Source organism: Pristiophorus japonicus, chromosome 11, assembly GCF_044704955.1.
Source record: "Pristiophorus japonicus isolate sPriJap1 chromosome 11, sPriJap1.hap1, whole genome shotgun sequence".
NCBI lineage: Eukaryota > Metazoa > Chordata > Chondrichthyes > Pristiophoridae > Pristiophorus > Pristiophorus japonicus.
In genome coordinates, this window is record NC_091987.1 from 205,878,700 (window position 1) to 205,891,868 (window position 13,169).

Sequence of the window (13,169 nt, forward strand, 5' to 3'; positions counted from 1 at the left end):
AGTATATCCTTCCTTAAGTAAGGTGACCAAAACTGCACACAGTACTCCAGGTGCGGCCTCACCAATACCCTGTACAGTTGCAGCAGGACCTCCCTGCTTTTGTACTCCATCCCTCTCGCAATGAAGGCCAACATTCTATTCGCCTTCCTGATTACCTGCTGCACCTGCAAACTAACTTTTTGGGATTCATGCACAAGGACCCCCAGGTCTCTCTGCACCGCAGCATGTTGTAATTTCTCTCCATTCAAATAATATTCCCATTTACTGTTTTTTTTTCCAAGGTGGATGACCTCACATTTTCCGACATTGTATTCCATCTGCCAAACCTTAGCCCATTCGCTTAACCTATCTAATTCTCTTTGCAGCCTCTCTGTGTCCTCTACACAACCCGCTTTCCCACTAATCTTTGTGTCATCTGCAAATTTTGTTACACTACACTCTGTCCCCTCTTCCGGGTCATCTATGTATATTGTAAACAGTTGTGGTCCCAGCATCGATCCCTGTGGCACACCACTAACCACCGATTTCCAACCCGAAAAGGACCCATTTATCCCGACTCTCTGCTTTCTGTTCGCCAGCCAATTCTCTATCCATGCTAATACTTTTCCTCTGACTCCGCGTACCTTTATCTTCTGCAGTAACCTTTTGTGTGGCACCTTATCGAATGCCTTTTGGAAATCCAAATACACCACATCCATCGGCACACCTCAATCCACCATGCTCATTACATCCACAAAGAATTCCAGTAAATTAGTCAAACATTATTTCCCCTTCATGAATCCATCTTGCGTCTGCATGATTGCACTATTCCGATCGAGATGTCCCGCTATTTCTTCCTTAATGATAGATTCAAGCATTTTCCCCACTACAGATGTTAAACTAACCGGCCTATAGTTAACTGCCTTTTGTCTGCCCCCATTTTTAAACAGAGCTGCTTTCCAATCCGCTGGTGTTGTGAGTTTTGGTTATCATCCACTCCAACGATGTTCCTTGTAGGAGATTGGAGGAACGTGATCCGTCTTCCCCGAGTTCCCTCTCTCTCTCCCGCCCCCAGTCGCTCTCCCGCTCCCCCCCTCCAGTCTCTCTCTCTCTCTCTCTCTTCCCCCAGTCTCTCTCTCTTGCTCCTCCCCACAGTCTTTCTCTCTCTTGCTCCTCCCCACAGTCTTTCTCTCTCTCGCTCTCCCCACAGTCTCTCTCTCGCTCGCTCTACTCCCCTTCCCCCAGTCTCTCTCACTGTCCCCCCTAATCTCTCTCACTCTCTCACTCTGCCCCTCTCCCCCCAATCTCTCTCATTCTTCCCCTCCCGCCACCCCCATGTCTCGCTCACTCTCCCCAGTCTCTCTCACTCTCTTTCTCCCCCCCGGCCCCACTCTCTCTCACTCTCGCCCCCAGTCTCTCTCTCCCTCTCTCGCCCCCAGTCTCTCTCTCTCTCTCGCCCCCAGTCTCTCTCCCTCTCTCGCCCCCAGTCTCTCCCTCTCTCGCCCCCAATCTCTCTCCCTCTCTCGTCCCCAGTCTCTCCCCCTCTCTCGCCCCCAGTCTCTCCCCCTCTCTCGCCCCCAGTCTCTCTCCCTCTCTCGCCCCCAGTCTCTCTCCCTCTCTCGCCCCCAGTCTCTCTCCCTCTCTCGCCCCCAGTCTCTCTCCCTCTCTCGCCCCCAGTCTCTCTCCCTCTCTCGCCCCCAGTCTCTCTCCCTCTCTCGCCTCCAGTCTCTCTCCCTCTCTCGCCCCCAGTCTCTCTCCCTCTCTCGCCCCCAGTCTCTCTCCCTCTCTCGCCCCCAGTCTCTCTCCCTCTCTCGCCCCCAGTCTCTCTCCCTCTCTCGCCTCCAGTCTCTCTCCCTCTCTCGCCCCCAGTCTCTCTCCCTCTCTCGCCCCCAGTCTTTCTCCCTCTCTCGCCCCCAGTCTCTCTCCCTCTCTCGCCCCCAGTCTCTCTCCCTCTCTCGCCCCCAGTCTCTCTCCCTCTCTCGCCCCCAGTCTCTCTCCCTCTCTCGCCCCCAAGTCTCTCTCCCTCTCTCGCCCCCAGTCTCTCTCCCTCTCTCGCCCCCAGACTCTCTCCCTCTCTCGCCCCCAGACTCTCTCCCTCTCTCGCCCCCAGTCTCCCTCCCTCTCTCGGCCCCCAGTCTCTCCCTCTCTCGGCCCCCAGTCTCTCTCCCTCTCTCGGCCCCCAGTCTCTCTCCCTCTCTCGGCCCCCAGTCTCCCTCCCTCTCTCGGCCCCCAGTCTCTCTCCCTCTCTCGGCCCCCAGTCTCTCTCCCTCTCTCGGCCCCCAGTCTCTCTCCCTCTCTCGGCCCCCAGTCTCTCTCCCTCTCTCTCTCGGCCCCAGTCTCGCCCCCCAGTCTCGCTCCCTCTCTCGCCCCCCAGTCTCGCTCCCTCTCTCGCCCCCAGTCTCGCTCCCTCTCTCGCCCCCGGTCTCGCCCCCGGTCTCGCTCCCTCTCTCCCTCGCCCCCGGTCTCTCTCTCTCTCTCCCTCGCCCCCCAGTCTCTCTCTCTCTCTCGCTCTCTCTCTCTCTCTCTCTCTCTCTCGCCCCCAGTCCCACTCCACGGACTTGAGCACACAAATCTAGGCTAACACTCCAGTGCAGTGCTGAGGGAGTGCTGCTCTGTCGGAGTTGCCTTCTTTCAGATGAGACGTTTTATCGAGGCCCCGTCTGCTCTCTCAAGGGGACGTAAAAGATCCCACGGCAGTAATTCGAAGAAGTGCAGTGGATTTCTCCCTGATTCCCTTGCCAATATTTATTCCTCAATCAACGTCACTAATCTGGTCATTATGACATTGCTGTCTGTGGGAGCTTGCTGTGTGCAAATTGGCTGCCACATTTCCCTACATTACAACAGTGACTACACTCCAAAAGAATTCTTCATTGTCTGTAAAGTGCTTTGGGCTGTCGGGTGGTTGTGAAAGGTGCTATCGAAATGCAAGTCTTTTTTACCTTTTGGGTCGGGAGTGGGGGGGTCACTTAATCTCTGCCTGCACTGTGGCACATACCTCCCCCCACATACAACATCAACAACTTGCATTTATATAGCACCTTCACTGGAACATTAATGGGCAGAATTTAGAGAGATATTAGGGCAGGTGACCAAAATCTTGGGCAAAGCGATAGGTTTTAAGGAGCAACTTAAAGTACTTCATTGGCTGTAAAGTGCTTTTGGGATGTCCTGAGGTCGTGAAAGGTGCTATATAAATGCAAGTCTTTCTTTACTTTTTGGAAGTACAGTCAGTGTAGTTTTTGTAGACAAACGGAGCAGCTATCCTGGATGTGGCAAAGCAATAAGATGAATGACCCGTTGATCTATTTTTTGATAGGATGATTTTTAAGCAGGACAACCTGTTTTTTTTTTTAACATCCCCCAAAACCAGGCATTGGCTTAACATCTCATTCAGCAATGCTGCACTCCCTCTGCACTGTATTCGAGAATCAGCCTTGATTATGTGGACAAGTTCTCATGTACACATCTCAACACCTTCCTGTCACACGGAGAATGTTGACTTTGAAACTAAAACTGTTGTTTTATGTATCCATGTGCAGTCATGAGGAGCAGATTTCTCAAATTGCTTTCACAGTATTGATTACATTCCCTCCCTTGTAAAACGTGTTAAATGGCATCTTTTTGAATTTTTCTTTCAGGAGTCAAGATAAGCCCTTCCATGTTGATCGAGCTCTAACCCACGTGTTCACTCGAAGTTTGCCCTTCAGCAAGATGAAGCCAGTTGTTATGGAAACCATGATTGGGAGTGAGCGTTGTTCCTTCCAGGTCCCCGAGGAACTTGTTGAAAAGATAAACAGGTCAAGCCAAAGAAATGCACGCTGCAAAAATGCAGAATTCGAGATGCTGCTTAATGTGTTTATTTAATATATTTACTGAGACCGCGACATATCCAGACCGAAGGAAAATAACGTTGGTGTGAAATCGAGTTGTGCATTATTGGGTTAACTTTGCCATTAAAATAGCACAGAGAGCAAATTCTCCCACAAGGCTGGAATTATCCCCGTTTGCAGTCAGGTGAAAACTTTTGACCCAAGCATCAAACTATTTAGTCCACATTAGTCTAAAATGTTTAACGAATTTTTAAAAAAGACTTGCATTTATATAGCGTCATTCTCTATTTTTTTCACCTCTTTGATGTATTTTTACCATTAGTGCCCCTTTTTAAACATTAAATTGTAGCTAAGAATTATCATTAAACTTGACAGCTATTCATGATTTTCCATTGAATGTTGTTCAGATGGCAATTATCTATTGGTGCCTCTCCCAAAAGGCCTGACTACGATCAGAAATCTCCCAACCTCTTCCAGTTTTCTTGCTGAGGGCAGCAGCCTTGCTGGCTCGAACAGGAGGTAGCTTACTCAAAGAGACATTTGTTACCTGTGAGCCTGGACAGTGAATGTTGCTTAATTCAAAGAAAGAGAGATGCATTTATATAGCGCCTTTCACAACCTCAGGACGCCCCAAACTGCTTTACAGCCAATGATGTACCTTTTGAAGTGTAGTCAATGTTGTAATGTAGGAAATGTGTGAACTAATTTCGCACAGCAAGGTCCAACAAACAGCAATGAGATAATGATTAGATAATTGGTATTAGTGATGTTGGTTGAGGGATAAATATTGGCCAGGACACCGGGCAGAATTCCCCTGCTCTTCGTAGAATAGTGTCATGCAATCTGTTGCATCCACCTGAGAGAGCAGACCGGGTAGCATTTCAATGCATCAGACTCTCGCCTAACCTATGGCCTTTGTGAGTGAACCAATTAACAAAGTTGGACAAAGGGGATCCTATTGTATACAGTACATAAAATGAACTATTTAATAAATTGCAGAAAATGTAAAACTAGAGCAGAGGTGTTCACATTTTTTTGGCCAAGCCCCTCTCTTCAGTATTTCGTGTCCCATTCATAGAGAAACATAGAAAATAGGTGCAGGAGTCGGCCATTCGGCCCTTCGAGCCTGCACCACCATTCAATATGATCATGGCTGATCATTTTTGCAATCAGTACCCCATTCCCGCTTTCTCTCCATACCCCTTGATCCCTTTAGCCGTGAGGGCCACATCTAACTACCTTTTGAATATATCTAACGAACTGGCCCCAACAACTTTCTGTGGTAGAGAATTCCACAGGCTCACAATTCTCTGGGTGAAGAAGTTTCTCCTCATCTCGGTCCTAACTGGCTTACCCCTTACCCTTAGACTGTGACCCCTGGTTCTGGACTTCCCCAACATCGGGAACATTCTTCCTGCATCTAACCTGTCCAATCCCATCAGAATTTTATATGTTTCTATGAGATTCCCTCTCATTCTAAATTCCAGTGAATATAAGCCTAGTCGATCCAGTCTTTCTTCATATGTCAGTCCTGCCGTTCCGGTGAACCTTCGCTGCACTCCCTCAATAGAAAGAATGTCCTTCCTCAGATTAGGAGCCCAAAACTGTACACAATATTCAAGGTGTGATCTCACCAAGGCCCTGTACAACTGCAGTAAGATCTCCCTCCTTTTTCTAAGAGAGATTATTTTGTAGGCCCCAAGAAGAGTTCAATCCTATCGGCTTCAAAATCTGGGCAGTTATGGTGGTGGAGTGTGGGGTGGGGGGGGGGGGGTTGAGGGGGAGATTGAGAGAAGTACAAAATTCTCACCTTGCCTTCAGTCATGTAGGGATTGTGTACCTCAAACTGACGATTGCTTCAAGGGTCTCTACTTTCATGCAGTAGTGAGGAGATGCCACAGAAATATCTTTCACTTTAACTGATGCAGCCTCATGTAGCCAGAGAAGGTGGCTTATGGGGCGACCTCAGCTCAGCATTAGATTTTTTTTGAATCCCCGCTGATTTCTAGAAATGGGTATGACCGATCGGAGCTGCTGATGCAGCAAAGGTACGGTAGCATAGTGATTACGTTACTGGACAAGTAATCCAGAGACCTGGATGAATAATTCGGAGACGTGAGTTCAAACCACGGCAGCTGGGGAATTTAAATTCCATTAATTAAATAAATCTGGAATAAAAGAGCTCGTGTCAGTAATGGCGACCAGTCAACTACCGGATTGTCGTAAAAACCCATCGGGCTCACTAATGTCCTTGAAGGAAGGAAATCTGCCGTCCTTACCTGGTCTGGCCTATATGTGACTCCAGACCCACAGCAATGTGGTTGACTCTTTACTGCCCTCTGAAATGGCCGAACAAGCCACTCAGTTGTCACCACCACCTTCTCGAGGGCAATGAGGGACGGGCAATAAATGCAGGCCTTGCCAGCGACGCCCACAACCCAGGAACATTTTTTTTTAAGTAATCGGTTACTATCCACCAGAACCAGCTCTAATAAGTCCAGAGTCCATTGTTTGATGACTGTCCCATAATGTACTTCCTCTGGCCACGCGAGGCTGCATCGGTGCCTCTCGTTCTCGGCCAGACCGTCCTCCTCCCACCCGCCTTGTTCGAGAACCTTGGAGAAATATTGGCCTTTGACAGTTGTGTTCTAACGGAGTTTTTTTAAAAAAAATCTTTGCAGGAATTTTCTTCAGAAAGGTTCAAACCATCCCGCAAATATCATTAAAGAGTTGCTGAGAAAGCAGATTGCAGCCACAGTGGCTGTGCAGGAACTGGAGAACAACCTTCCTTTGCTGTGGAAGGCGGAGGACACCCGTGGAGGATCTGAGGGCTGTCAGGCTGAGCTTTATTGGGTGAGATGCTCCGGCTGTGGAGAGGATGAATCGAGAGGCGGTGAGTGCCCACAGACAGCCGAGCCTCGCCGCTGCGATCTGTCAGCGCCAATGTCTGATCTGAGCCTGGGGAGCGAGAATGGGGACGGCTTTCTTTTGAAAGAGGCCAGGGTCCCCGACGTGAGCGAGGGTGGCAGGAGGTGCTATCTCCGGCCGACTCTGGTCGGATCGGTGTGCGACGTTCTGCAAAGGCCGGACTTCAGAGCTGAAGTAATCTATGTGCTGAGCGGCACAGTTTTCAGCAAGTGCCCAATTACACCGCGAGCTATGCCAGTGTCCCACCAGATGGTTCTGGTCGGCGCTTTCAGTGATCAAAGACAACCAGATTTTTTCCCTCTGTTTATGCGCTGTGTGGAGAGTGCCATTTCGTTCCTCATAAAGTCAGCGTCGAGCACCACCGCCTCTCAAGTCCACCAGATGGACACGAGCTTAAGATCGGTCACATTTCAAGAGGAGGCCAGTGGAAAAAGTTGGAATGTTTGTTTTCGAGACGTGGAACAGCCAGACTTTACCAATCCGGCTGTTGGAAAATTGGTTCTCATTCCTTCTAAACAGACCGGCGGTGAGCTAAGTGCCTGTGTCACCTCCATCAACCTTGACCTGCTGTCTATGGCGTTGCATCATATAAATGACTGGAGGATGCTGTGGTCATTCGACGAACGCTTCCGAAGCCAGATCAGCGCAGCAGAGCTGAGGCCTTTTAGTGGCTTCTCACTCCACCCGCCCTCCTACACGCACGATGTCAGCTTCTGGGTTGATGCTGACGGGAAACTGGACGAGTTGGAGCTGCATGCGGTGGTTAGGCGAGTCAGCAGGGAGTCGGTGAGAGCCATGAAGCTGGTCGACAGTTTCTGGCACGCTCAAACCAAACGTACGAGCTACTGTTACAGGCTGACGTACCAGTCATGTGACAAGGCGCTGTCCTATCAGCAGGCATTGCAAATGCAACTGCATTTCCGAGACGAACTCCAGCAAAGTTTTCAAGTAACTCTAAGATAACAAAAAGCCTTGGACTTATTTATTTATTCATTCCTTGGGGTTGTGGGCATCGCTGACAAGACCGGCATTTATTGCCCATCTCTAATTGCCCTCGAGAAGATGGTGAGCCGCCACTTGAATACAACTGAGTAGCTCACTAGACCATTTCAGAGGGCAGTTAAGAGTCAACCACATTGCTGTGGGTCTGGAGTCACATATAGGCCAGACCGGGTAAGGGCAGCAGATTTCCTTCCCTAAAGGACATTAGAAACATTTATTTTTTTACCTCTTGCAGTGCAGGATTGCCAGTGCACATACTTAGCTAGTGATACCAATATGCTTCAGGAAAAAAATTGCACTTGAGAAAATAAAAGTCAATGGTTGCGATATGCTTCTTGTTCAATGGTCTTAATCCATCTCCTCGGGCTTCTCTCGCTATGATCGTCTCCAGTGATGAACCTGTGACCAACAATATTTCACCTCGGTGTTAAGTAATTCAAAATGCTCTCCAGATGCACCCCAAATTTGGAGGGACAAACCTATAATTGTACCGCTGAATGTTTTTCACAGTGAACATTAGATTAAAAACCTCACACAATTCCTATTGACAGCACGGCAGTGTGGGGGAATTATTCTTTCCTGTACAAGCAAGTACCTCGCTTATTAACTGAGTCATATTATTATCTTCTAGAATTTGATTTCTGTTTTAGGGCTGTGGCCAAAGAGCAGAGGGGTCTATTGCAAAATAAAGCAGCACAAAAAGACTTTCTTGAAAAGGGAATTTGAAACATTTTAAGTGCATTTTATGCATAAAATTAATACTGTACATGCAGCAAATGGCTGGTACAGTGACGAAAGAGGTTAGGTCAGATTTATTTTACGCAGAGCTGTTGAAACTTAAGAACATAAGAAATAGGAGCAGGAGTAGGCCATTCGGCCCCTCGAGCCTGCTCCGCCATTCAATAAGATCATGGCTCATCATCGACCTCAACTCCACTTTCCCGCCCGATCTCCATATTCCTTGATTCTCCATGATTTCAAAAATCTATCTATCTCAGCCTTGAATATATTCTGAGACTCAGCATCCATAGCCCTCTGGGGTAGAGAATTTCAAAGATTCACCACCCTCTGAGTGAAGAAATTCCTCATCTCTGTCTTAAATGGCCGACCCCTTATTCTGAGACTGCCCCCTCATTCTAGACTCTCCAGCCCGGGGGAAACATCCTGTCAGCATCTACCCTGTCAAATCCCCTTCAGAATCTTGTATGTTTCAATGAGATCACCTCTCATTCTTCTAAACTACACAATTTCTCATCATAAGACAGCCCTCTCATCCAGGAATTTTGCCTTATGGACCAGTTGAAGCAATGGTCATTGCATATTTTAAGGAAAGAGTAGATAAACATTTGAAGCGGAGCAGGATGCAGGGCAATGGGATTAGTTTTGGATTGCTCCAGTAAAGGGGTGCAGAGACACTGGCTGAATGGCCACCTTCTGTGCTGTAAGCTTGTCTATTGCTAGCTTGTTCCTACTTACTGCATCATAGATCACAAGATAGGTTCAGATGAAAGAAAGACTTGCATCGATAGAGCATCTTGTTATTAGCCGAAGCATAGAATATAAGAGCATAGAGGTTATGCTTCAATTGTATAAAACACTGGTAAAGCCACAGCTAGAGTACTGCGTGCAGTTCTGGTCACCACATTACAGGAAAGACGTGATTCCACTGGAGAGGGTACAGAGGAGATTTACAAGGATGTTGCCAGGACTGGAGAATTTTAGCTCTGAGGAAAGATTGGATAGGCTGGGGTTGTCTTTGGAACAGAGGAGGCTAAAGGATGACTTGAGGTGTATAAAATTATGAGGGGCTTAGATAGAGTGGATAGGAAGGACCAATTTCTCTTAGCAGAGAGGTCAATAACGAGTAGGCATAGATTTAAAGTAATTGGTAGGATTAGAGGGGAGTTGAGGAGAATTATTTTCACCCAGAAGGTGATGGGGGTCTGGAACTCACTGCCTGAAAGGGTGGTAGAGGCAGAAACCCTCATCACATTTAAAAAGTACTTGGATATGCACTTAAAGAGTCGCAGCCTACAGTGCTACGGACCTAGAGCTGGAAAGTGAGATTAGGCTGGGATAGCTCTTTGACGGCCGGCACACAGACAATGGGCTGAATGGCCTCCTTCTGTGCCGTAAAAATCTATGATTATCTTGTCTCTCAATGTATCAAAACACTTCACGAACAATGAACTGCTTTCAGGTGCAGTGACTTTTGATGTGTCTGAAAATACAGCAGCTGATTGCGCAAATCAGCAATGAGATGACTAATTAAATAATCTGTTCATGGCGACGTTGGCTGAGAGAGGATAGTTAGTCTAGACAGCAGGAGAATTCCTGGCTCTTTGAATAGTGCAACAGGATTGTTAGAATCCAGCCGAATCATTAGAACAGACAAGTGGGACCTCGGTTTAACGTCTCAACCAAAAGATGGCACTCTGACAATTGTTGCACTGCAATATCAGTCAAGGGACGCCCTTGGGCTGATTTTCTCTCATTCAGAATACCAACCCTAACATCTTCACTGTACAGCTTTAATGTTCACTTGAACAGCCAGACATTCCTGGTCTACGAGGCCAATTAAATAAGATGCTGACTGGGCTATTTTCTTTTGAGGAGAGAAGGTAAGGAAACCAGTTTGGACACAACCAGTGTTCAGGCATGAGACAGAGTGGGCTTGAGTCTGCAAAGCTAGGCAGGTATTGATAATTACATCTAAATAATGAAGTCGAGAGTAGCATAGAATAGGACTATAGACTATGACTGGACCAGGAGCAAGGCTAGTGATTTATGCAGCATACGTGCTGCAGGATATCTACATCCATAATTGTCTCGCGATCTGAGTGTGATCATTAATTTAGGAGTACATAGGCATACAGTGTCAGAGAGTTGTGTTATAGGAATATAAGAAATAGGAGCAGAAGTATGCCATTCGGCCCTTCAACAACTTATATCTGTATAGCACCTTTAACATAGTAAAATGTCCCAGTGTGCTTTACAACAACAACTTGTATTTATATAGCACCTTTAACGTAATAAAACGTCCTAAGGTGCTTCACAGGAGTATTATAAGACAAAAACATTTGACACCAAGCCATATAGGAGAAATTAGGCCAAATGAACAAAAGCATGGTCAGAGAGGTAGGCTTTAAGCAACATCTTAAAGGAGGAAAGAGAAGTAGAGAGGCGGCGAGGTTTAGGGAGGGAATTCCAGAGCTTAGGACCACCAATGGTTGAGCGATTTAAAATCGGGGCTGTTCAACAGGCCTTCGATTCTCTTCGCTCCTCCATTCAATAAGATCATGGCTGATCTTTCATCTCAACTCCACCATCCCACACTATCTCCATATTCCTTGATTCCCTTAACCTTCAAAAATCTATCGATCTCTGTCTTGAAAATACTCAATGGCTGAACATCTTCAGCTCTCTGAGGTAGAGAGTTCATGGAGGAGAGTATAAACAGCCTCCCCAGGACAGAAGCTGAATTTTGGGGGAAAGGCAGGGCATAGAAAGTACTAAAAGGAATAGAAATTTAAGATAATGTGGTCACTGGTTGGCTGAGAAGCCGAAAGGAAGACAATCCAATTGGCCCAGGTGGACCTCGTACAAGAGTACTTAAAGAAGTGGTTAGTGAAATTGGTCTCGACCTTACCATCATCATCATAGGCAGTCCCTCGGAATCGAGGAAGACTTGCTTCCACTCCCAAAGTGAGTCCTTTGGTGGCTGAATAGTCCAATGCGAGAGCCACAGACCCTGTCACAGGTGGGACAGACATTCGGCGGTGGAAAGGGTCTTCCTTTCGGCTTCTCAGCCAACCAGTGACCACATTATCTTAAATTTCTATTCCTTTTAGTACTTTCTATGCCCTGCCTTTCCCCCAAAATTCAGCTTCTGTCCTGGGGAGGCTGTTTATACTCTCCTCCATGAACTCTCTACCCCAGAGAGCTGAAGATGTTCAGCCATTGAGTATTTTCAAGACAGAGATCGATAGATTTTTGAAGGTTAAGGGAATCAAGGAATATGGAGATAGTGTGGGATGGTGGAGTTGAGATGAAAGATCAGCCATGATCTTATTGAATGGAGGAGCGAAGAGAATCGAAGGCCTGTTGAACAGCCCCGATTTTAAATCGCTCAACCATTGGTGGTCCTAAGCTCTGGAATTCCCTCCCTAAACCTCGCCGCCTCTCTACCTCTCTTTCCTCCTTTAAGATGTTGCTTAAAGCCTACCTCTCTGACCATGCTTTTGTTCATTTGGCGCACGCTCCTTCCGCTGCCTGCGCCTGACTTCTTCACGCCCGCGGCGTTTAGATTTGAAGAGCTCAACGGCCCTCCCAGATGTACTTTCTCCACCTAGGGCAGTCTTTGGCCAGGGACTCCCAGGTGTCAGTGGTGATGTTGCACTTTACCAGGGAGGCTTTGTGGGTGTCCTTGTAACGTTTCCGCTGCCCACCTTTGGCTCATTTGCCGTGAAGGAGTTCCGAGTAGAGTACTTGCTTTGGGAGTCTCGTGTCTGGCATGCGAACAATGTGGCCTGTCCAGCGAAGCTGATCGAGTGTGGTCAGTGCTTCAATGCTGGGGATGTTAGCCTTACCACTATTTATAAGAAATCCTGAATAGTATCTGAGGATTGAAAAGTTGTTAATAAACCAACCAACCTACCTTTGAAAAGTGGTATGAGGGAATCTCAAGAAAATACAAGCCAGTGAGCCTAACATTGTAGGTAGAATAATAGATGGTTACAGCACGGAAGGCCATTCGGCCCATCAAGCCTGTGTCAGCTCTCTGCAAGAGCACTTCAGCTAGTCCCACTCCCTCCGCCCATTCCCTGTAACTCTGCAAATTAATTCCTTTGGGTACTTATCCAATTCCCTTTTGAAAGCCACGACTGAATCAGCCTCCACCAGGCAGTGCATTCCAGATCCTAACCAGTCGCTGCGTAAAAAAGTTTTTCCTCATGTCGTCTTTGGTTCTTTTGCCAATCGCCTTAAATTTATGTCCTCTGGTTCGCGAACCTGCTGTCAATGGGAACAGTTTCTCTCTATCTACTCTGTCCAGACCCCTCATGATTTTGAACACCTCTATCAAATCTCCTCTCAACCTTCTCTGTCTAAGGAGAACAACCCCAGCTTCTCCAGTCTACCCACGTAACTAAGTCCCTCATCCCTGAAATCATTCTCATAAATCTTTTCTGCACCCTCTCGAAGGCTTCGCATATAAACATAGAAAATAGGTGCAGGAGTAGGCCATTCGGCCCTTCGAGTCTGCATCACTATTGAATAAGATCATGGCTGATCATTCACCTTACATTAATCCACATATACTGCATCTGCCATGCAATTGCCCACTCACCTAACCTGTCCAAGTCACCCTGCAACCTCTTAGCATCCTCCTCACAGCTCAAACTGCCACCCAGCTTAGTGTCATCTGCA

At 47.4% G+C, this 13,169-nt stretch overlaps 1 protein-coding gene across 2 annotated transcripts in view; it reads left to right on the plus strand.

Annotated features, from left to right (window-relative positions):
- The window catches only part of LOC139276446 (alpha-1,2-mannosyltransferase ALG9-like), a 308,641-nt gene that overhangs the window by 16,536 nt on the left and 278,936 nt on the right, over nucleotides 1-13,169 (plus strand). For both annotated transcript variants that reach the window (XM_070894450.1, XM_070894449.1), the window contains exon 5: nucleotides 3,621-3,779. In XM_070894450.1, the coding sequence (XP_070750551.1) occupies nucleotides 3,621-3,779 (159 nt within the window). The remainder of the gene's footprint in view (nucleotides 1-3,620; nucleotides 3,780-13,169) is intronic.